Below are 25,312 nucleotides of genomic sequence, written 5' to 3' on the forward strand. Positions count from 1 at the left end.
CCAGTATACCTGAAGGAGCGTCTCCACTCCCACCGTTCTGCCTGGACGCTGAGATCCAGCGCTGAGAGCCTTCTGGTGGTTCCCTCATTGCGAGAAGCCAAGTTACAGGGAACCAGGCAGAGGGCCTTCTCGGTAGTGGCACCCACCCTGTGGAATGCCCTCCCATCAGATGTCAAAGAGATAAACAACTACCTGACATTCAGAAGGCATCTGAAGGCAGCCCTGTCCAGGGAAGTTTTTAATGTGTGACATCTTAGTGTATTTTTGGTCTTTGTGGTAGCTGCCCAGAGTGGCTGGGGAAACCCAGCCAGATGGGCAGGGTACAAATAAATTATTATTATTATTATTATTATTATTATTATTATTATTATTATTATACTGAGGGGTGGGTCTTTAGCTGTCACACAGCCCTGCTTAGCAATGTTAGGGCTCACTTTAGTGCTGGACTTTATTGGACGGATACCTGCCTTTCCTAGGAACACCCCCAGATCCTACAGAGCCTGATCCTTCCTTTGTTATCCGAAAGCTAGCTCCGGATACCTGTTCCCCTGGACTACTATTCCCATCATCACCTCGCTTTTGGAAATGCTTTGATGGGATTTGGAGTCCAACAACATCCGCAGGGCCACGGCTCCCCCATCTCCATGCTAGAAGTCTTAGTCTGTTTTGCCATCAAGGGCATCACACTTTACGATTCCCATAGAACAGGGGTGTGCTGCAGTGAACGTATTTGAACAGCTGGAGGAGCACTTCCCATTACTTATCAAATGGCAAAGAGATTACGACCAGACATTTATGGAATTCAAATCGGGTTCTAAGTTGCTTGGCTCTGTCCTAGGTGTTCTTTGAATTTAGCTTTCAACAGTACCTTGGTTATCCTGGATAAGCAACGAGGCAGAGTTTAGGACCCAGGGATTATTCTTATTTTTGGCTTGCAGCCTGTGACAGCTGACCGAAAATCAATGAAGTGTACTTTAAGAAGCTTCGCTGTGGTGCAAGATAAGGCTCAAATGCTATTCTTCCTGTTTCCAGCCTATTAGCCATCACAGTTTACAGTAGAATCACTGTGTCTAAACTCGTATCTTTGGATGGAAGTTGTTTGCCTATGAAAAGCAAGAGATTCAGCTGCAGATGTGGTTGCGAGGATGGAGCTTCCTGCTTTTATTATAGTGTCCCTCCTTCTTTGTACTAACAGTTCAGGTAAGTGCAATTTATTCAAATTAAACATAAGTGCTTGAACTGAGACTGCTTGCAACAACAGAGAGATGCATCTTAGGTTCTAAAATTAAACCACTGCCTTGTGTTCTTTAAGCGTGTTTCAAATACTTTTGTTTGTGTTTGTGTGTATTAAGCAAAGGACCTGGAAAGGAGAGGGGGAAAAAAGCTGCACTGGTTAGCCAGTGACTCATCTTAGTATTGCCATCTTCTGGTCAACAGCCTTGTCTTTGAGAAGACTTGAGTAATTAAGCGAAATTACGATGATCTCACTCATCATAACAAATAACAAATGCAAATGTTGTTATTTAGCACAGGTAGTACACATAGTGCATTACAGAGAAACATGAGCAGAAGGCAGGTCTCTGCCTGAATGAGCTTACACACTAAATTTAGATGAAAGGGAAAGGAGGAGGTGGAGCCAGGGCAATAAGGGACAGGGGTGCCAAGTTGAATTAAAATAGGGTGGGGGCAGGTAAGCACCGCCCCACATAATTGGTCACATGATGTGGTTCATGCAACCATTTGAATGGCAATGCCCATCAATGGGGTGGGGGGCTCAAAATACTTTATTGGGGTGGCTGAAGACCCCTCAGCCCCTAGGAGTTGGCTCCTATGGTAAGAGATAAATGGAAACAAATGCTGCTTCTTTCTCAAAGTGCCAAATTGATTAGATAGCATGTGTGAGAGAGGTTTCTTGTTGCTGTTAAATGGAAATACTAGCTTTTACTAAAAAAAACCTTTTAGTGGGAACTGCAAAAGAATGTAATTACCATTTGTCTTTTTCACAGAATGCCCATTATTCATGTTCGTACTAAATGGGAATTCATTTCACCAGCCATCCCACAGCTTTTTCTATTTGCTTTTCATTTCTCTCCCTGTCACCCTCTCCACCCCAGAGCTCCAATGGCCCTTTCCCCAAAGTCTGGAAGGTGATAATATTGTTTGCCAGTCCCATATGAATGGGGCAGCCTTTTCCAGGTTCAATTTCCTTATGAGGAGAAAGTACTGGAGGTTCTAGGGTAATCCTGTGTGAGTTTACTGGGAATGAAATCCCATTATTGTCAACACAACTTACTTTCATGTCATTATTCCTAGGATTGGAATCGTATGGTGTTTTTGTAGTACCTGTTTGTTACCTTTCATTTCTAAAATTTGCTTCCTGTCATATGTATCTAAAAGAACCTTCTGCGTGATTTAAAACATATACACATTCAAACCCAAGAAAAAACGCAGAAGAACAATATATTTACCAATGTACAGGCTGAGTAGGCAGGAAGCAAGCAAACTGTGCTAATTCTGAGGCAGCCTCAGAAACCTGTCTTTGCAACCTTTTCAAGCTGGCTAATAATAATACTTAGCAGCTATATCTTTGAGTATTCCAAGCATTTCACATGCATTATTTCTGTAATCCTTAAAGCAAACCAGTAAATGAGCCATTTGGTGTTGTTGTCCTGCTTTGCCAGTTGTGGGAGGGACTCAGATTGAGAGGTCATGGTTTCCCTAAGGCCACATAGTGACTAGTGTGGTCATGGCGGAGTTAAGATGTGAACAATGTCTGCAAATGTCTGCAAATCCCAAATATAGTCAACAATTTGCACCGTTGTGGATGCATTTTTACACCTGGGAAAGAATTTTCGTAGTTTCAGTTGTGTGAAAACACAGCCCAATAAAATAGGGCCTTGTGGGAAATCCACCATGGACAAGTCTTGTTTCAAAAGTCTTGCATTCCTCCTTGCAGACTTGGTGTGAATATATGCCCTGTCTTTGTGTAGAGTGGTACCTCTGGTTACGAACTTAATTCGTTCTGGAGGTCTGTTCTTAACCTGAAACTGTTCTTAACCTGAGGTACCACTTTAGCTAATGGGGCCTCCCGCTGCTTCCGTGCCACCGCCGTGCGATTTCTGTTCTCATCCTGAGGTAAAGTTCTTAACCTGAGGTACTATTTCTGGGTTAACGGAGTCTGTAACCTGAAGCATCTGTAACCCGAGGTACCACTGTAGATCTTAAAAAACAGAACAATACACAGAATTCATGGACTTGTCCTCATACATGCACATGGATTCTGGTGTAGGCAGTACCATAGGAGGCAGGAGCGGAGGAAGGGGTGCGGTGGGGGCATACCGCCCTGGGTGTTTTCGCTGAGGGGGGTGACATTTGGTGCACCACCCGCCTGCGACTCCCAAGCCTACCCCAAGCCACTGGGGGAAGGTGGGAGCTGCGCCGCTTTGCCGGTGGATTTCCCCCCTTCCTCCTTTGTTTTGACAGCTCGGGGAGGCTTGCGAGTCACGGGTAGGCGGTGCACCAAATGTCCGGCATTGGCAGCTTGCTCCGCCCCATGGGCAGCACTCTCCGCCCCTGGCTGCAGGGCACGCACACTGCTCTGTGCACCCAAGCGGCTATCCCACACTTGGGAGGGCACCCTCACCACCCCCCTCGGGAGTGCGCCGCCCTGGGCAGCGCAGGCATATGCTCCGCCGCTTATAGGAGGTTAATGTTTTGACAAAGACCCAATTTATACATGTACAATGTGTATGTGGACTTTTAATATGCAGTTGTTTGCAAAGTTCCTGGAGGCTAAAGTCCTTCCATGGATGGTCAAGTTGCCATCATACAGCACAATCCAAATCATGCTAAGAGGAATAAGTCCTGTTGAATTCAGTGGGGCTTACTCCCAGGTAACTGGGGTTAAAATTGCAGCCTTAGATTCCAGTTGAGGGGCAGAATTCAGACAGTCACTACTGAATATCTGTTCTGGACACGTTAATGACTAAAGTATGAAGTAGGAAACATTTAAAGGGAATTTATTTTTATTAGTTCTCTACTTTTATTCCTCATAATTACCACAGCAATGTTATCAGCACAATACATTCACCTTCATTTCCTTAAGCTGAGGAATTTGTGCCTTTTGACCTATTTTTCTCATCTATCTATCATCTATCTATCTATCTATCTATCTATCTATCTATCTATCTATCTATCATCTATCTATCATCTATCTATCATCTATCATCTATCTATCTATCTATCTATCTATCTATCTATCTATCTATCTATCTATCATCTATCATCTATCTGGGACGCGGGTGGCGCTGTGGGCTAAAGCCTCAGCGCCTAGGGCTTGCCGATCGAAAGGTCGGCGGTTCGAATCCCCGCGGCGGGGTGCGCTCCCGCTGCTCGGTCCCAGCGCCTGCCAACCTAGCAGTTCGAAAGCACCCCCGGGGGCAAGTAGATAAATAGGTACCGCTTACCAGCGGGAAGGTAAACGGCGTTCCGTGTGCGGCTCTGGCTCGCCAGAGCAGCGTTGTCACGCTGGCCACGTGACCCGGAAGTGTCTCCGGACAGCGCTGGCCCCCCGGCCTCTAGATGTGAGATGGGCGCACAAACCCCAGAGTCTGTCAAGACTGGCCCGTTCGGGCAGGGGTACCTTTACCTTTACCTATCATCTATCTATCTATCTCTGTCTATCTAATCTATCTGTCTGTCTATCTATCTATCTATCTATCTATCTATCTATCTATCTATCTATCTATCTATCATCTATTTGCAGCCATCACATTAAATGTCATTATTCAAACAAATTTTCTCATTTTATACAGTTTAGGAGATTAGTTTTCCCTCTCCTCCCTGACCTCCCACATTTTTCTTCCCCCATAGCCAACTGTATTCACTTTTTGGGGTCATAGCAATCTAGATAGTACTTACACAGCTGGTTATACTTTCCAGGCTATTATCCCTGTAAAGAATATGATGCCAGTCGCTAGACCCAGCATTTATTGTTTAAAATGTGGAGTATTGCCTTCCAGAAAAACCCCCAATATCAATCTTTTTGCTCATCCGTGAATTATGTAGGTCTTGTGAGTTGTCCAGTTATAAAAGTGCTCCTTGAAGGGACTGGAGGCAAAGGAAGATGGAACGCCTGTACTAAGTGAATGGTTATATGGGAGTCAGTGGAGCATTGCCCATTAGGGTAAGTGGGACGCTGTCCCACCAAACTCAGGCATGAGTCCTCCAAGCCTTCTTTCTCACAGCTAGGGACATCAGAGAATTATGATGACAATGGAAAATGGTGGCGAATGGTTTCATTTCTAAACCGCTTTATATTTTAAAGAGAAAATCTCAAAGTGGTTTACAACACATTAAAACATCAAATAAAACAATCTTGGGGGGGATTACTGAATAAAGTAAAAGATGAATTGCAGATTTAAAACAGCATAATTAGCAAGAGAATGAAATATTATCTGAAGCGTAGAACACATCTGCTGCTGTTGCTGCCAATCCTGTTCTTGGTGGGTGGCAGCTGTGGAAGTTGAGACTTGACGATCTAGATCTGCGCTAAGAGACAACCAAGATGATCTCTGGAGTCTTCAGCACCCTAGCTTTTTTAGCTGGAGTCAGTCAGGGCCCTGCCCTGCCAGGCGGAAAAGGCCGGCAAGGCAGGGAGCAGGTTTTCTAGGATTCACAGCCAAGATGTTCACTTATTTGTCCCATGTCTGCACCAGCATCAGTCTGGAGAATAAAACCCAAATTCACTGTTGTTATTTTCAGTCCACAGTGGACAGTGAGATGAAGGTAAACTGCAGCAGAATGGAAACAGTGCTGTATGTGCTAAAGACAGGATGGAGAACAATGCCTTCTTACACCCCTACTTTACAACCAGTCCAGAGAATGGCACTGGCTGGCTGTCAGCTTCCTCCTCCTTAGTCTCAGTGTGGTCTTTGTAGAAATCACCAGGGAGGAGAAAAATAGAATTAGTTGGCTCTGTCTGTCATTGGCTCTGGCTGCGCCCTACCAGTCTCAATGGGCACCCAACATCACTGGTAAAAGGGAATTTTGGCAAGTGCAGATTGTCATACAAGGTGTGAAAAGCCGCATCTGCCAAATTTTTATACTCTGTTGTGTTGTTAAAGTTTTCGGAGTTCTGGTCTTCTGGTTGGCTTAGTGTGGCTGAAACATAGGGATGGGGTAATCCTAACTATTAGGTAAAGGGTAAAGGGACCCCTGACCATTAGGTCCAGTCGTGACCGACTCTGGGGTTGCGGTGCTCATCTCGCTTTATTGGCCGAGGGAGCCGGCGTACAGCTGCCGGGTCATGTGGCCAGCATGAGTAAGCAGCTTCTGGTGAACCAGAGCAGCAAATGGAAACGCCATTTACCTTCCCGCCGGAGTGGTACCTATTTATCTACTTGCACTTTGACGTGCTTTCGAACTGCTAGGTTGGCAGGAGCAGGGACCGAGCAATGGGAGCTCACCCCATTGCGGGGATTCGAACCACCAATCTTCTGATCGGCAAGCCACCCACAGCGCCACCCGCATCCCAATCCTAACTATTAGCCTCTTTTTAAAAAGTGCTTCTTGTTGGGGACAGCAAAAAACAAACAAACAGCATGTTTTGGAAAATAATTCTAAGAAAACACATCAAAATGGTACCTTTCTTGACTACATCCAGATCTTCCTTTATATATAGATCTTCAGCATAGGCTCATCTATTTTAGCTCCATCCAAGTGAGCTGTTATTCTGAATTCTGCATCGTCCTGGGTTTCCCTATGATTAGTGATAAAATTGAGCACATATTTAAATTGTCCTTTGCCAGCCTGCCCATCCACTGAAGTCTCACATGGCAGAATATTTACCATTAAAGTTAGCACTGAATATCCCACCCCACCACCCTACCGTTCTTCCAATAATTCTTAGTTTTGTCTTTCAGCTTTTACTGTGTTCAGCTCATTTGCCGAGAATGAAGATGCACTTTTGCGGCACTTATTTCAAGGGTATCAGAAATGGATCAGGCCTGTGAAACATGCCAATGATACCATAAAGGTGTACTTTGGATTAAAGATATCCCAACTAGTAGATGTGGTATGTAATCTATTTCTCTGGGTCCTCCTTTCCTTCCTTGCCTTCTATAGAGCAGTTCTGCTACATTTTAAGAATAAAACAATTACCACCCAAAAATCCTTTGGGCTTTTGGAAACAAAATGGGAATAGGGATGTGGAAATATGTCACACACATTTTCTTTTGAAAAAAACTTACTCATACTGTACATAGTGTGCCCACAGTCAGTTAATATGTGATCAGATTATCCTCAGATCAGGAAAATCTGAATTGAATGTAGTAAAAGTGTGGTCTACCAGTTGGATGAGGACGTCATGTGGACAGCATAAAAAAGAGAGGGATGCAAGCAGTTTCAAATCCACATTAAACTCCCATGTGAATGTGAATAAGTCAATCCAGAGGCTAATCTATACTGGTGAGTTATAACGTTATAAATGCGTTATAAAAATGTGACATCAGGGGGTGCTGTACAGCAGTCAATGGAAAATTGCATTGAGAGCTATATAACTTTTTTCTTAGTGTTTTCTAGCTCAGTGTAGATCCAGCCCTTAGGTTATCTGTTTAACACAGGGACAGTCCTGGAAAGTGGAAAACTCTAAAATGGTTGCAGACTCTTTATTCTTGGAGAATGCTGGGAGGTTGTTGTTGTTCTTCAGAAGAATAAATGATTTCTGCTTCTTTCCCTCTCCACAGGATGAAAAGAATCAGCTGATGACAACTAATGTATGGCTGAAACAGGTAAAATATTTGACAACGCAGTCAGTGTAAATGTTCATCATTGTCAGTGAATTTTTACAGTAAATGTTCTACTGTGATGTGGAGAGGGAGGTTCTTGAATTAAGCTATCTTACATCCCAGATACTATGGCCTAACTGGGTTACAACTTCAGGGCAATGCTGATTAATGGTCTCTATAGGCGATAAATCTATTGCACTTGCAAGGCCAGCCCACACATGAGGCAAGATGAGGGAACTGCCTGAGGCAGTAGGATCCACAGGGGTAGCAGACCCCGATATAGAACTTTACTCCTTCCTTGTTCCTGGTATAGATATTCACTCACCTCTTCCTCCTTGCTGGGAACACCATTTTGTTGTGCACCTCAGGTGTCAAAATGTCTTGGCCTAGCTTTGTGCACTTGTATTACAAAATGGGGAGGGGAATCGATTGTCTAGTAAACAGCAGTTTTCAAAATATGGAGTCTGAAGTGGCACAAAAAAGAGTTCTCCTGTCAGCTAGCCCACCACAGCAGATAATTCCCTTCAACATCCAGTCTCAGGGTAGTCTGACCTGAGGGAGCTAGCTGTGCATTTCAGTCTTCTAGAATACATAGAGATGTTTGCAGAAGTTCTGTGGCAGACAAGCTGATGCAGAAAGGGTTTTCTGAAGGAAGACTTTGGGCGAAGCCATGACTGTTGATAGTGATATGATACTGCTTTAAATGCACATTGCAGATGAGGCCCCACTCTAGAGGAAGGGAAGAGGCACCCCTAAAAAGTTAGAGTGTGATCAAGGGAGAGATGTCAGCAACTGGCTTTTATATGGAAGCTGTTTCCTTGGGACCGGGTAAATAGAAAGCATTGGAGCATATACATGATTTCTTCAGGATAACTCGGAGTTTGCTATGGGAAGACATATGGTGTTGTGCTATGTTTATTAACACTTCATCTCCTCAGCTGTTTTTTCTTTTTTTTAAAGAAAAGCTAATGCCTAGGGACAGATTGAGTTTATTAGTTGAGGTTTGTTTTTTTAATAAACACACACACACACACAAACACGTGTATTTGTTAATATTATAAGTTTTGTTTAGCTTATTATTATACTCATGGCTGTTTACATTTGGTTAATATCTAGTAATTGTGAGTTTTCCTGACGTGTTTTACGATGTAAGCTTTTTCCTGATATCATGAGCAATTTGAGCATGGTTTACAGTGGAAAAGAAGGTCATACTGATTTGAGATGGCCTGAATGTGTTGCATTCAGGAAGTTTTAAATGTTTGATGTTTTATTAAGTTGTTATATGTGGTGGAAGCCACCCAGAGTGGTTGGGGCATGATGATGATGATGATGGCATAGTGAATCAGTGGTGGACTTTGGGCTTTGAAATGTCAGTGGTGGCCTGTGCAACACCAAAATTTGATGGACCCCTCCCTCCTCTCACCTCCTGTTGTTCATCATTGTTGCTGTGTCCCCTGCAGTGACCTCTCAGCTTGGCGCCCAGTGCAGGCAAACTGCTCATGCTCCCTTAAATTCCCCTCTGAATGTACCTCGTACCTATGGGACCACCTCTCCTGGTATGTTCCACGGAGGACCTTACGGTCTTCAAATAAAAACATCTTGGAGACCCTGGGCCACAGGAAGGTTAGGCTGGCCTCAACCAGAGCCAGGGCTTTTTCGGCTGTGGCCCTGATCTGGTGGAACGCTGTCACAAGAGACTAGGGCCCTGCGGGTCTTGACATCTTTCCGCAGGGCCTGTAAGACAGAGCTGTTCCACCAGGCCTTTGGCCAAGGCACAGTCTGACCCCTTCTCTACTTCTGTAATCTAACCCAATGGTTGCCATTAATTTGATTCGGAATTGATTTTAGAATGTATTTAAATTAATTGATTGTGATTTTATGTAAACTGTGCTATTTTTACTGTTGTTAGCTGCTCTGAGCCCGGCTTTGGCTGGGGAGGGCGGGATATAAATACAGTGGTACCTAAGGTTAAGTACTTAATTCGTTCCGGACATTCGTACTTAACCTGAAACTGTTCTTAACCTGAAGCACCACTTAAGCTAATGGGGCCTCCTGCTGCTGCCACGCCGCCGGAGCACGTTTTCTGTTCTCATCCTGAAGCAAAGTTCTTAACCTGAAGCACTATTTCTGGGTTAGCGGAGTATGTAACCTGAAGCGTATGTGACCTGAAGCATATATAACCCGAGGTACCACTGTAAAATATTATTATTATTATTATTATTATTATTATTATTATTATTATTATTATGCTGTCCCCTTAAGTCCAAGCCAGTCACCACTCTCTTCCTCTTCTCATATCTTAGGGTAGGTGTGGGGAATCTTTGGCTCCCCAGATGTTGCCGAACGACAGTCCCATCACTCCTGGTCATTGGTCATAGTCTCATCACCCCCATGAAGCATGGCCAATGGCCAGGAATAATAGGATTATAGTTTGGCAACATCTTGAGAGCCAAAGGTCCCCTGCACCTCTCATAGGGCAGTCCTTGGGCAGTATGATCTAGCCAGGAAGCTGTGCAGAAAGCTACTTAATCAAGTTGAGTTTTGCCATCAGCTTGAATTCTTTTAAAAGGTTCAGCAGAGAACTCGCTGCAGTGGTCATGCTGGTTCCTGTCAGCCAAAAATATATCTCTGTGGGCTGAAACCCCTTCTCTGTGCACAGCTTGGGGTGGGGTTGGGGAGATCTGCTGAAGAAACAGCCTTCTTTCTGCCTTCCACCAGTTTGGATATATCCCACTAGGACTGTGAAACAGGGCCAGAGCCATGGAGTAGAGGGAAGAGCTATAGTGTCCTGTTCTCCACAAGGACTTGTCAATCCCCGTCCTTGAATTTTCAGCTCTCATTTTGGAAATGTCACTCATCCTTCCATGTATGGCGATTTAAGGAAAACAATCAGTCACACAGGAACTATTCTACAATCACCTAGAGGCTCAGTTAAGACATCAATGTCTATCTACTCCAGTTTCCAGGTAAATGAGTGGTGGTGACTGAGAAACACTTGGCACTTTCAAATGTTAACATTTGAATTATTTGTATTTAACTTAAATCAATTTTCATTTGCTTACAAATTAGTCTGTAGAGTGACTCTTAAGTTTTTTCTTCTCCTTCTGCCAAATCTTTGCCTCTGGGCTTGCTGAACTGGGGTTGAGGTGAGCCACCAGAATTCAAAATAAACCAGAATTTCACTTTCTGAACTGCTCCCTAGCTCCTTACGTGCCTGTCTGCAGCTCAACTTGTACCCCAGGATAAGGCGTGTAAACATACCCTTTGCTTACTGTCTTGGCAAGGCAGACCACACCAGCCCTTGGGGACTATTGTTTCTCTCTTAGAGGGCACAAGGGTGATTGGCAATATCATCTGATCGACAAAAGCTTTCTTCAGTCAATGTAAAAAGACAAAATGGGGAGCGGGGTTAAGCTGCAAGTTGCTGCTCATATATTGGAATGTGGTGCCGTTGCGCAGTGATTTATACTAAGCTGCTCTTCAAGCGGTCAGCAAAATGGGTGACCGTCCTTGCCTCCTGACGGGGAGTGGAAGATTGTGACTTTTCCACACAGTCTCTGGGGAATTCCCAGTCCACATACTGAGGACCTAACTACATCTTGCATTATCCCAGGGCTTGCCCAAGACATTTTGGAACCTGAGGTGAACCACACCAGGGAACATGGAGGGAATAAAAATCTACCTCAGGAACAAGGATGGGAGGACACGAGCAGCGCCTCCAAGAGGCCACTTTACAGGAGGCACTGAGGGGGGTTCCTGAGGAGCAGGCAGATCTGGCTTACAAGGAATGGGCTATGCATTCCTTGGAGGCCAGATCTGCAATCCTTGTGAATTCTGCCGCCTGAGGCGGTCACCTCATCTTGTCTCATGGTTGGGCCCAGTGGCGTAGCGTAGGTTGTCAGCACCCCGGGCAATGCAAGTAATTTGCGCCCCCTAACCCATGGATTTGCGCCCCCTAACCCATGGATTTGCACCCCCTAACCCTAACCCCCAAATGTTGCGCCCGGTGCGGCCGGCCCCCCCTGCACCCCCCACGCTACGCCACTGGTTGGGCCAAACCTGTGTTAGCCACTTACCTGTGACTTTATGTGCGTTGGATTTTTTTGTTTTTGTTTTTTACAGCATGGTCCCCTTGAGCTGAATGGGAACCATAGTGTGGGGAGCAGGAGGGAGATATTTAACCCTCTGCTTACTGCTATGATCCCTATCCAGATTGGGGGCCCTGTACCTGCAGTTTGAATAGAGGGGGAAATTTTGCATTGAAGTGAATGAGAGTTTCCCCCTAATGAAGACTGCAAGAGATGGGAGGGGCCTAATATAGATTGGAATCACAAGGGGGATAAAGGGTTAATGTCCCGTCCCCCCCGCCAATTGCTAGGAAATTTGTGTAAGACAATCATGCACTTAAAAGTAAAGCATTGCACCTAACATAATGTATCATTTGCCCCTCAGAAGAACTGTTGCTGCAAGTGAAACCATAACCACAATAATTCGTTGTGGTCCTTAAAATGTGGGTAAACCTGTCCACAGAGAAGAGCACAAAAGTAAATGTAGAAGTCTTGAAGAAACAGGCACAATGGAAAGTAATGGAAAGAGTTAAAGATGTGTCAGCTACTTGAAGGGTATAATTGATTATTAGCATCTGAAGTGTGTAAGCATTAAAGAGAAAGATGATTTGAGTACATTATACAGAGCAGCTTAACTAGGAATAATGATAGGAAATTGAGAAACTGAGGGTCTAACTGTATGTTGCAGGAAAATCTCTGGAGCAGAGCTTGATGTTGACCTTAGAAACAAACATACACTCAGAGCTAGGATTTTGAGAGGAACAGCAGTGAGAGGAGGGATGCTTAACCCATTTTTTTGCACTTGCTATTTCACCATTCTAAATTGTTGCCCGAGTGGCTTCCACCAATTTGGTTCAAAATGCAGGTAAACACAACTTTTGAGCACTATGTGTGTGTGTATGTCTACATGTGTATGTGGGAAGCCCTATAAATGCAAGCAATTTGGAGCAGAGAAATAGAAATAAAGGCAGGGCCAGCCCTACTATTAGGCAAAATTAGGTGACTGTAGAAAGTCTGATGGCAATGGCAGCAACCCTGCCAGCCATTTCCTTCTGTTGGAGAGCAGATGTCTGAGCCATACGGCCTGTTCTGCACCCCCTGAACTAGCCCACTGCTGCCATGTGCAATGATGGCAGTGTTGAAGTAAAATTCCTTCCAGTCGAGTTCACCACATGGCGTAGGGAGTGGTGCCATCTTGTCTTTCGACTCAGGCAGCAAACTATTTTGGACCAGCCCTGGAGAGAAGGTTCAAGATGCACAGTGGGACAGATTTCTGAAAAAACTTTGCATACAATCAGGCTACCTGTGTGGTGTAGTGGTTAAGAGCGATGGACTCGGAATCTGGTGAACTGGGTTCGCTTCCCCGCTCCTCCACATGCAGCTGCTGGGTGACCTTGGGCTAGTCACACTTCTCTGAAGTCTCTCAGCCTCACTCACCTCCAGTGGCGTAGCGTGGGGGGTGCCAGGGGTGCCGGCCGCACCGGGCGCAACATCTGGGGGGGCGCGAGTCCAGAGGGAAGGGACAAGTTCCTTCCTCTGCCGGGCTCCCCGCCACCACCGCCAGCCTTGCGCCCTAGCGCGCGCGCGCCCCCCGCCGCCGCTGCGGCTGCGCTCCACTCACTGCTCGCAGGAGGAGCAGCCGCTGCAGCAGCGCCAACACCGCCACCGACGCCTGGCCGGGCATGGGCAAGCCTCCGCACCCCGCCGCCGCCGCCATCCCCTCGGCCCAGCCACAGGCGGCAGCTGCTTCTGCAGACTGGGAGGGAGGAGAGGGAGGAGGGCAGAAGGGGGCGCCGCTGGCTCCGGCTCTCAGCCGCGCGGGGGGGGGCGAGGACGGAGCACGGCTGGAAGCCCCCGGACCCTGCCGGGAGGAGGAGAGGCGCTCGCCAAGCCCGGATCTGGAGCTCCACCTACAGCCCAAGGAGAGGAGGGGGCTTCGGCTGCCTCGGCCTGCGGGGGCTCAGCAAATAATAAATTTAATAAATTCCTGCTGAGCCTTTGGGGGGGGGGTCCTTGGCTCCTTCGCTCGCCCCCAGCCCCAGTGGCGTAGCGTGGGGGGTGCAGGGGGGCCGGGCGCAACATCTGGGGGGCGCGCTCGCACTTGAGTGCTAAAATCCACGGGTTAGGGGGCGCAAATTACTTGCCTTGCCCCGGGTGCTGACAACCCACGCTACGCCACTGCTCACCTCACAGAGTGTTTGTTGTGGGGGAGGAAGGGAAAGGAGTTTGTGAGCCGCTTTGAGACTCCTTCGGGTAGTGATAAAGCGGGATATCAAATCCAAACTCTTCTTCTACCTCTTCTCATGACACTGTCACAAGGTTGTGCCCGGTTACAGGTTATTGTGTGCTCATTACTTCCTGTTGCTAGAAAAGGAAAGAGAGGAGCAAATGTTTAATTTTCAACTCAGCATTGCCTGGCACAAGCACTGCAGAGGTAGAGAACATTTGACCCTCCAGGTATTGCTGAACTACAACTCCCATCAACCTCAGCAAGCACGGCCAGTGGCCAGGAATGATGGGAATTGTAGTTCAGCAGCTTCTGCAGGCCCAAGGGTTCCCCTCACCTGGGGTAAAGAGAGCCCTAAATTTAGTCTACTGACCTCACACCTTTGAGAAATCCATAACTACTCAGAAGTATCATGAGGTGGTTTTTTTTGCAGAAAGGAGGATCTTGTAAGAGTCCTGTGCCTGAATTCTCTACAGGAAGATGCTTTCATTGCTGATATTGATTTTAGTAAGCTCACACATTCCTCCTTCTCTTGCATTCTCGCAGCGCAACCTAAAAACTTATAAATAATAAATATAAGGGGAGAGGTGCTTTCCTTTCCTTTGATTATTACTGTAAGCATGATGCCACTCAGATAGCCTGGTTTATCCACTGCAGCATGACGTCAACATATGGTGGTCAATTGACCGGAAGAAAGTGACTTGGCTTGCTCTTGAGCCTTTAAGAGCACTTTGAGCTCTCCAAATCATCTGGGAAGCTTTGCACAACAGCAGAAAAATAAGCATTATACCTGCTAATGCCTGCAGATCAAGATGCTTTTAAAGGCTAAGTAGCAGAGAATAGTAGTAGTAATAGTAGTAGTAGTAGTAGTAATAAATATGTAATAGTTTTTTAAAAAAATTCTGAAAGAGGGACATTCAGATGGTCCATCTGATTCATGGATTTTTGTGCCTTGCACTTGTGAAAAAGAGTTGTGATTAACTATGCTTCAGTCTCAAGGTCTAGATCAGGGTTTTCCAAACTTGGATCTCCAGCTTATTTTGGGACTACAGTTCCCATCATGATGGGATCATAGGAGTTGTAATCCAACAACAGCTGGAGACGCAAGTTTGGGAAACTCTGGTCTCGATGGTACTTGTTGCCTCAATATATCATGTTTTCCCTGGGAGATCTCTAGCACGTCCACATAAAAAGCACAGAGCCCTGCTGGTTGAGGGTCCTGCCCAATGAATGTCTTAGCCCTCAGCAGCCATGTCTTTAAAACTGCCTTTTGATGAGTTTTAGCCACATGCACAGGTATGCGCTGAAGCAATTGTGTGACTGTAACATAACCAGATTTTTTTATGCTGTGCCTGAGGCCAAAAGACATACTAAGGGTGGTGGTAAGTGAAGGTAAAAGGACCCCTGACCATTAGGTCCAGTCATGACCAACTCTGGGGTTGTGGCGCTCATCTTGCTTTATTGGCCGAGGGAGCCGGCATACAGCTTCCGGGTCATGTGGCCAGCATGACTAAGCCGCTTCTGGAGAACCAGAGCCGCGCACAGAAACGCCGTTTATCTTCCCGCCGGAGTGGTACCTATTTATTTACTTGCACTTTGATGTGCTTTCAAACTGCTAGGTTGGCAGGAGCTGGGACCGAGCAACGGGAGCTCACCCCGTTGCGGGGATTCGAACCGCCGACCTTCTGATCGGCAAGCCCTAGGCTCTGTGGTTTAACCCACAGCGCCATAACTCAACATGAAGCAACCCAAACCTAAATGTTAGCAATCCTGTAGGTTTTCAGTGACTTATTTCATTCAAACTTAATTCAAAGTGTCAAAGCGTTTGTTAATCTTCATAGGAACATAGGAAGCCGCCTTATACCAAGTCAGAACATAGGCTCATTTAGCTTAGCACTGTCTGCACTGACAGACAGCGACTCTCCTGGATTTCAGAGAGGGCTCTCTCCCAGTCCTACCTGGGGGCGCCAGGGATTGTACACGGGGCCTTCTGCATGCAAAGCAGTTGATGTAACCCTGAGCTAGTGACTCATTCATTGATCAGAGTGCTGGGAAACGAAGGCAAGTTTACTTCTTTCTTGGCTACTGGGTAGGCTATCAGCCACACATTCCCCCTATATTTTCATAACTAATGAATGGTAAAGACTTAGGGCACCATGGCAGGGATGCTGAAAGCAAGCAACCATTGCTTAGTTCTTCTTCTTCTTTGGCGATCACTCGTAGCCTAGTAAGATTGTCTTCCATAAACACGGTTTTAACAGTCAGTCTATAAGTGACTGTGGAGGCCAATTTTGGATCCACACGTCCTTCCACAGTGGGGACATAGGTTTCTGGGTGGGAGTTGATCACGGTGAGCCAAGCGTGCCTTCCTCTTAGTGCGTTTCTCCCTTTTGTCCTGAGTTCAGGGGTCTTCAAAGCCCATGACACCTTTGGTAAAGGCTGTTCTCCAACTGGAGTGCTCACAGGCCAGTGTTTCCCACTTGTCAGTGTCTATACTACATTTTTTGAGATTTGCCTTGAGAGAGTCTTTAAATCTCTTTTGTTAACCACCAGCATTACACTTTCCATTTTTAAGTTCGGAATAGAGTAGTTGCTTTGGAAGACGATAATCAGGCATCCTCACAACATGACCAGTTGATGTTGAAGAATCATTGCTTCAACACTGGTGATCTTTGCTTCTTCCAGTACACTGGCATTAGCTCACCTGTCTTCCCAAGTGATGTGTAAAATTTTTCGGAGACACCGTTGAAGGAATCTTTCCAGGAGTTGGTTGCTTAGTAGTAGAGTACTTGCATTGCACGCAACATTTCACAGGTTCTTTACTAATAGGTCCATGTAGGGCTGTGGAAGACTCCCGTCTGAAACTTCCAGGAATTGCTAAGACCCAGCACAGACAGTAATTAGGTGGTGGACTTGGCATAAGGAAGCTTTCTGTACTGTATACCGTTTCCTTCCTTAAGTTTTATTTAAGAAATAAGCTTCCTATGTTCCTAAACTGGATTTGCTGGAAGGAATTTTTCATTAAAAATTAAGGCGAATATTCAGGACAGAGATTCCCTGCCCAGGTTTGCCCTGTCTGGTTTCTGTGAAATTCTGCGGATTGTGTTTGATGGCAACTGTAATATGTGCTTCTGTGGGCTGAAACTGGATTCATGATTGGGACATATTTGAAGCTGATGGATGCTACAGAATTATTCTGATTTGGTTCCTTAGAGTATTCAACTTGTAGTGAAACTGATCAAGCAACAGTGGTGCTTTTGCTGATTATTGCAGGAATGGATTGATCAAAAATTGTGCTGGAATCCGGAGGACTATGGTGGAATCACCGCAATTCGAGTTCCATCTGAATCTCTCTGGCTCCCAGATATTGTTTTGTTTGAAAAGTGAGTATACAGATCTTGACACTCATTTTTTACGGTATTTTTCGTACTTGTGTGCAGGGGTCTCAGGAGAGAAGCTGAAAGGTAGATAATTTATTTTCTTTGTATAGCGACATCTGTGTACTGTACGAAGCAGGTGTGGTGAACCTCCAGATTTTACTGAACTCAAACTCCCAATCGGCTGAGATTATTAGCCACGCTTTCTGGGGCTGATAGGAGTTAGCTTTCAGTAAAATGTGGAGGGCCAATGATCCCCCACATCTGCTACAAAGTAACATTAGCAAAAAGACAGATCTAAGCCTCAAGGACAAACTTGGCCCTCTAGCTGTTTTGGGACTACAACTCCCATCACCCCCAGCTAACAGAACCAGTGGTTAGGGATGATGGGAATTGTAGTCCCAAAACAGCTGGAGGCCATGCCTGCTCAAGGAGATTATAGTCAAAAATTTGACATACAAAATGGGTGGGTGGGTAGGAATAGTAGCAAGAATAGCAAAAGAATGTGTACATATGTATTTGAAGTTACCGTATTTTTTGCTCTATAAGACTCACCTTTTCCCTCCTAAAAAGTAAGGGGAAATGTGTGTGCATCTTATGGAGCGAATGCAGGCTGCACAGCTATCACAGAAGCCAGAACAGCAAGAGGGATTGCTGCTTTCACTGTGCAGCGATCCCTCTTGCTGTTCTGGCTTCTGAGATTCAGAATATTTTTTTTCTTGTTTTCCTCCTCCAAAAACTAGGTGCGTCTTGTGGTCTGGTGCGTCTTATAGAGCGAAAAATACGGCACTTAGAGCTAGTGGCTATAGGAGAATAGTAGATTATTACCTTTGCTTTCTCCACCTCTTTTCTAGCCCCAAACATGGTCCTATTCTCCTTCTCTTCCAAGGGCATACAGTAGGCATGTCATTAGGGGACCAGCAAGTTGGGGTGGGCTGTGCCAGGACCTTGAGAAAGGGAGGGTGTTATAGACATGGAGTAAAATCTTGGGGAGAGGCCCAGCAGTGTAACCTCCCAATTTTTACAGTGACCACAAGCATTTGCCTCTATCTGGTCATTCAGTAGCCCTGGAGAGAACAAAAGCATATTTCCAAAATGCCCTGTCTCTACCAGTAAACTTAAGACTCAATTCAGTAATGAATTTTATATTGTTGAGTATTTTTTGTTTTATTTCTTGGTAATGGTGGTTTTAATGTTTCTGCCTTGGGAGCTTGTGGGTGAAAGGCAGCTTACGAACATCTGGAATGAATGGATGAATAAGTACTAAAAGGCTGCTGAAACATGGCACAATTTATTGCAACCTGTTTATGATTACGTACCTGTCTACAATCTACCAAAGCGATGGGAAGCTAAATCAGAATATAAGAAAATGAAATAGCAGCTTGGAAACACAATTCAAAACGTTTTTCTTCCCTCCTCTCCCCTTTCCAGTGCTGATGGACGCTTTGAAGGTTCCTTGATGACAAAAGCAATAGTCAAATACAATGGGATAGTAGTCTGGACTCCCCCAGCCAGTTATAAAAGTTCCTGCACAATGGACGTCACCTTCTTCCCATTCGACCGACAGAATTGCTCAATGAAATTTGGATCGTGGACCTACGATGGCAACATGGTGGACCTTATTTTAGTAGATGAAAATGTGGACAGGACGGATTTTTTTGATAATGGAGAATGGGAAATCCTAAATGCCAAGGGGATGAAGGGAAACCGAAAAGACGGATTGTATTCCTACCCTTTCATTACCTATTCTTTTGTTTTAAGACGACTGCCATTATTTTACACTCTCTTCTTAATCATCCCATGTCTGGGATTATCTTTCTTGACTGTGCTTGTTTTCTACTTGCCTTCTGATGAGGGAGAAAAACTCTCGCTGTCCACCTCGGTTTTAGTCTCCCTTACTGTTTTTCTCTTAGTCATTGAAGAAATCATCCCCTCTTCCTCCAAAGTCATCCCTTTGATTGGCGAGTACTTGCTGTTCATCATGATTTTTGTCACCTTGTCCATCATCGTGACTGTTTTTGTAATCAACGTGCACCATCGTTCCTCGGCCACCTACCACCCGATGGCTCCTTGGGTGAAGAGGCTCTTCCTTCAGAAACTCCCCAGGCTGCTGTGCATGAAAGGACATGTAGATCGCTATTCATTCTCTGATCCCAAAGGGACCCGGAAAGAAAAGCCGACGAGGAAACATAAACACAAACAATTCAAAGACGGAGAAAAAATTGTGATTGCCTTCCTGGAAAAGGCTGCTGATTCCATCAAGTATATCTCTGGGCATGTGAAAAAGGAACACTTCATTAGGCAGGTATGTTAGTTCAAAATCAGGCAGGTATCATCATCATCATCATCATCATCATCATCATCATCATCATCACTATCTATTATTTATACCCCACCCATCTGGCTGAGTTTCCCCAGACATTCTGGGCGGCTCCCAACAGAATATTAAAAACACAATAAAATATCCAACATTAAAAGCTTCCCTAAACAGGGCTGCCTTCAGATGTCTTCTAAAAGCCAGGTAGTTGTTTATTTCCTTGACATCTGATAGGAGGGTGCTCCACAGGGCGGGCACCACTACCGAGAAGGCCTTCTGCCTGGTTCCCTGCAACCTCACTTCTCACAGTGAGGGAACCACCAGAAGGCCCTCAGAGCTGGACCTCAGTGTCCGTGATGAACAATAGGGGTGGAGACGTTCCTTCAGGTACACTGGGCCGAGGCCGTATCAGTCACACTAAGTCAACATGGGGATTCTAGTCCAAAAATGGTAGGCCAAGAGTCTCCTAGCCCAGCATTTCCTTAATCCTAGATGGTCTACTTGAAATTGGCTCATATCCATGAGTGAACCATGTTTCACCTTCTATCTACCCCGTTAGATATTTAAAAAGTGATTGTTTGCACCTCACTTGTGTTATGGCTTACGCTAGCTAAAAATGCCATTTATATTCATTTATAAATATCAAAGGCCACAGGGAGTGGTGTTTTTTTGAAAGGCAGAAACTTTGAGAGAACTATTCATGATAAACTTAAATGTTACACAAATCAATAACTAAATTCCAAGCGTATTTCAAAGCAGCTCTTCAATTGTGCAAAATACTTGTGAAACTCACGGCCATCATTTTCTTTTCTAGGTGGTGCAAGACTGGAAGTTTGTAGCTCAGGTCCTTGACCGTATCTTCCTATGGCTATTTTTGGTGGTGTCTGTGATGGGCTCTGTTCTTATATTTACTCCCGCTTTAAAGGCGTGGTTGCAAAGTGGAAGTAGTATTGTCTAGAAATAAGAACATGGGAATCAGCAGAAGGAAGGAAGGAAGGAACTGAATAGACTCAGAGTCAACACAAGTGCATACTGAACTGGAAACGACACTGCCACAGGTGGCAATTGGTATTGTTGATGATTGTACCCTCCAATCAACTTTTAAGGCTGAATCCTATGCTCGCTTACCTGAAAGTCCTGCGAACTAAATTGCATTTACTTCTGAGTAGAGAACCATAGGATGGCACTGTTAGCCATTCAAATTGTTGCACAAATGAAGACATCCAATTCTGTATCTGTAGGTGTTTATCAGCTAATACAGATACAGTCGCCACTGAAAGATAAGCCTCTGTGGATTCAAGCACATAAGCCAGACATATGTAGACCACAAACATATTGATTTTGCATCAGTTTAAACCATTGCAAAACCAAAGAATCCCTTGACTTGTAGTGTGTTGTGTTGAGGATTATCTGTGGGGAGTCCCTAACACTTCTCTGTCCCCAAGCACTTGAAAGACTCGAGAATGCCCACCATACCATTTTGTCAGTGGCATAGATGCACCCTATTTTGAAAGTTTTGTTTTTATTTTTAAATCATGTCCAAAATTATTAATACAGCAATATATCTTTGACACTGGGAAGATTTTATAGATATCTATATGAACTATAAAAACATGTTAGTCCTAAAAGATCTGCATCAGTAGACCTTGCATAATTTTATTCAGCCATATTCAAACTTGGTTTCAGCACTTAAATGTACATATTCCATTTTATGCAAATTGTATGCAGAAAGGTGAGGTCTCTGTGTATTTGTTGCACTAAATGTGTGTTTTTAAAGATGTTGAATAATATATAAAGGCATAGGGCACTTGTGCATAAGCTTTATGAAGAGTAAGTATAATAAGCACAGATATTATATATCTATATCTATATATAACAATTAATAACTGAGTTTACATGTATATTATGCATACCACTCAAGTGACCTGTCATTATGAGTGACATCTCATATCTATTTTCAGTTTTGAAAGCCATTCTTCAGTCCTCCTTTTGGTTTGCCCAGGTCTTACATCTGTTCTTGGTGCCCCTCAATTTCTGGAAACTTTTGCCACGTTTTAAGCAATGAATCATGCTGGAGAGAGATATGAGCAAGACTTGCCAACGAGCCCAGCAAGGGCATATGTATCTCTGTTGCCATTGGAGACTTGCAGGCCTTTGACTGGTGTTTTTTGTTTTTACACATGTGGATTTCCTACCTCTTTGGATTTCCGGATGGGGAACATCTTTCACCCCCAAGAGCCACATATTTTCATGGGGAACATTATGGGGGCCACATACCAGGGGGTGGATGGGGCCAGGGGGGAAAGTAGGCAGACCAGTGTGTACGACTCTTACATTCTAACCTTGGAAAAGTCAGGTGCTTTGATATTTACCCAAATCTCAGTCTCCTCCATCCAGACCAGCAAGAGGCATTTTCATAGTTCAAGGCACATTCCAGGCATGCAAGGAGGTGCTAGGGCAGGGCTGCTGAAGATGTAGCCTGAGGGCCGGATGGAAGGCTGCATTTGGCCTGCTGGCCCGAGGTTCCTCGTCTCTGCTGTATTCAGATTACTGGTATAACTTTCCAGGTTGGGAGGGTAATGGTGGAGTTGACATTATGTGGGGCACACATGTTTATTTCTTCCTACACTATCACAGACTCTGATCCAAGGGGTTTTTGCAAGTTTCTGTAGCTCATCAAGCATCACTGGATGAAACCAGTGCCAGCTCCTAGTAGTACCCCCAGAAGAATACTGTGCTCATTTTGGTGTGACGGTTGTGATGGTTCCCATGATGAGTAGCACAGTATCTGGAGTAGCTTAGAGCTGCCTGGAAAGATATTTTTTAAAAACGTTTTTTAAGGACATGAAAATGTGAACGTATTCCATTGGTAGTGCTTTAAAAACAGGTGCTGGAGAAAATAAATGCACTACTTTCTCTCACCTTTACAGTGAGGCTGCCCACCCCCATTATCCTTGTAAAGTGACCAGTGCTAGAGTTGGGGGGCAGGAATACTGTTGAAGGAGACCATGCCTCCATTGCTCTCCATCTGTGATTGCCTGTGTATGCAGCCTAACTGTGAAGCCGATCACACAAGGCTTCGGTGGTGAGCTAATCTGCTTGGCAGCAGTAAACAACAGCCAAGGAGCTGCCAGGTCTTGTAGACATCGCTTTGCAATCCAGTTCCACGCTAGTGAAAAGCATCAGCCGGGCTCAGTCCCCTCCAACTGTACTGCATGCTGCTGCTACTTAGTTCAATTTTCGGCACAAAAGGAACCCTAGATGCCGCAATAGTAGACAAGCATGCACACAGATAGGAAGGCCAAGCAGACCTTGGGGTTGTTCCAGACCTTCCAAGTGTCTCTATTTTCCAGGGATAGTCCTAGATTTACAGAAGCCATCCCAGTTTCTGATTTGATCCTGGAATGTCCCTGATTCCTTAGGATGCCCCTGTTCCCATTGGAGAAATGTTGGAGGGCATGGCGTCCAGGTCCACATACAGGAATTTTACAGTACAGTGGTACCTTGGGTTTCATACGCTTCAGGTTACAGACTCTGCTAACCCAGAAATAGTGGTTCAGGTTAAGAACTTTGCTTCAGGATAAGAACGGCGGCAGCAGCGGGAGGCCCCATTAGCTTAAGTGGTGCTTCAGGTTAAGAACAGTTTCAGTTTAGAACAGACCTCCGGAACGAATTAAGTACTTAACCCGAGGTACCACTGTACAAAAGACCAAAGATTGGAATAGAACTTGTCTAGTGTGCTCAGTTTATAATTAAAATGCCCCTATCCATATTTTTTAAATTTTATTTTTAAAAGGAAACAAGTGCCAAGTACTCACCAAGCTATTCTGAGACCAAAAATGAAATTTGACACAGCATGCAAGCCTTGAGGCTCGCAGCATTGCCCCATCTGGTAAGAGCGTATATACTGGGGTGAAATAGTCCACTAAGGAAATTGCTTTCCGCTCTGTGTTCACTCTGCACCCCCTAGGCTCAAACCTAGCGCAGGAAGTAAAAAGTAAAATATCACAACGTGCTAGAAAACCTACCTGTCCTGTATGTGAGCTTAGAACCGCTTTGGATGCTAGATTGTTGTCGCAGGCAAGAATTGTGCATGGGTGTAAACATAATGAATAAAAGCAATAATGACTCATGAGACGGAGAGTGTTGTTTTTGTGTGTCGACAAAGAACTGGTGGTGGTGGTGAAACTTAGCAGTGGGAAAAGGCTGTGGCTGAGTTCTAAAAATAGGTAGAAAGGACATTCCAAGGCAGCCAAGTGCTCAGGGCTAATTTTCATATAATTCTTTCCCCCTCTGTCCTTGTGGAGCGTCATCATGAGTGGAGTGTGACATTGCCACTTGCCCCACATATGGCCAGTCCCAGGTGCAGGGCTGCTCTCCAGACCATCTTTGCTATTCTCTTTTGATATCTAATGTTCAATTTCAGATGCCGCCTCTAATTTCACAGTGCTTAGAAGAAACTGTGTGCAGAATCCTGGATGAAATATATGCACATCCTGCTTTTCTTTGCGTTACAATAAGCAAAGGGGCCGACATTTTGTGAAATAACTGTTAGCTGTGAAACAACAACACCCCACACAGTAACATGAAGCATAATAGGCAACAGCAGCAGGGTAAATAAAACATGGCAGCCATCAGTCAGGCATTGTTATTGTTGTTTAGTCGTTTAGTCGTGTCCGACTCTTCGTGACCCCATGGACCAGAGCACGCCAGGCACTCCTGTCTTCCACTGCCTCCCGCAGTTTAGTCAAACTCATCCTGGTAGCTTCAAGAACACTATCCAACCATCTCGTCCTCTGTCGTCCCCTTCTTCCTGTGCCCTCCATCTTTTTCAACATCAGGGTCTTTTCCAGGGAGTCTTCTCTTCTCATGAGGTGGCCAAAGTATTGGAGTCTCAGCTTCAGGATCTGTCCTTCCAGTGAGCACTAAAGGTAAAGGTAAAGGTACCCCTGCCCGAAAGGGCCAGTCTTGACAGACTCTGGGGTTTGTGCGCCCATCTCACTCAAGAGGCCGGGGGCCAGCGCTGTCCAGAGACACTTCCGGGTCACGTGGCCAGCGTGACAAAGCTGCATCTGGCGAGCCAGCGCAGCACACGGAACGCCGTTTACCTTCCCGCTGGTAAGCGGTACCTATTTATCTACTTGCACCCGGGGGTGCTTTCGAACTGCTAGGTTGGCAGGCGCTGGGACCGAGCAGCGGGAGTGCACCCCGCCGCGGGGATTCGAACCGCCGACCTTTCGATCGGCAAACCCTAGGCGCTGAGGCTTTTACCCACAGCGCCACCCGCGTCCCCAGTGAGCACTACCCATACACAAAAGTGTGAACCCTACATTCCAGTAGTCAGGTCCTCAATGGTGCCAACCAACCTTCTCCAACCTTGTGCACCTCTCTCCCAGCATGGCCAAAGTTCAGGGCTAATGGGAATTGTCGTCTTAAACATCTGGAGGGTGTCAGGTAGAGGGAAACTTATGTAGGTGGGCACATGAAATTCCACTGGGATAAATTTAAGGACCTTAAGCTACATTAGTAAAAAACTT

At 45.3% G+C, this 25,312-nt stretch overlaps 1 protein-coding gene across 1 annotated transcript; it reads left to right on the top strand.

Annotated features, from left to right (window-relative positions):
- The first annotated feature begins 793 nt into the window (after positions 1-793).
- On the top strand, positions 794-23,888 carry CHRNB3 (cholinergic receptor nicotinic beta 3 subunit). The gene is made up of 6 exons (XM_082205016.1): positions 794-1,200; positions 6,924-7,075; positions 7,746-7,790; positions 17,355-17,464; positions 18,890-19,763; positions 20,590-23,888. The coding sequence occupies exons 1-6, from the start codon at positions 1,146-1,148 to the stop codon at positions 20,731-20,733; spliced, it is 1,380 nt and encodes a 459-aa protein (XP_082061142.1). The 5' UTR covers positions 794-1,145; the 3' UTR covers positions 20,734-23,888.
- The last annotated feature ends 1,424 nt before the right edge of the window (positions 23,889-25,312 follow it).

The sequence above is a fragment of the Podarcis vaucheri genome (genome assembly GCF_965113315.1).
Source record: "Podarcis vaucheri genome assembly, chromosome: 17".
Taxonomy (NCBI): Eukaryota; Metazoa; Chordata; class Lepidosauria; order Squamata; family Lacertidae; genus Podarcis; species Podarcis vaucheri.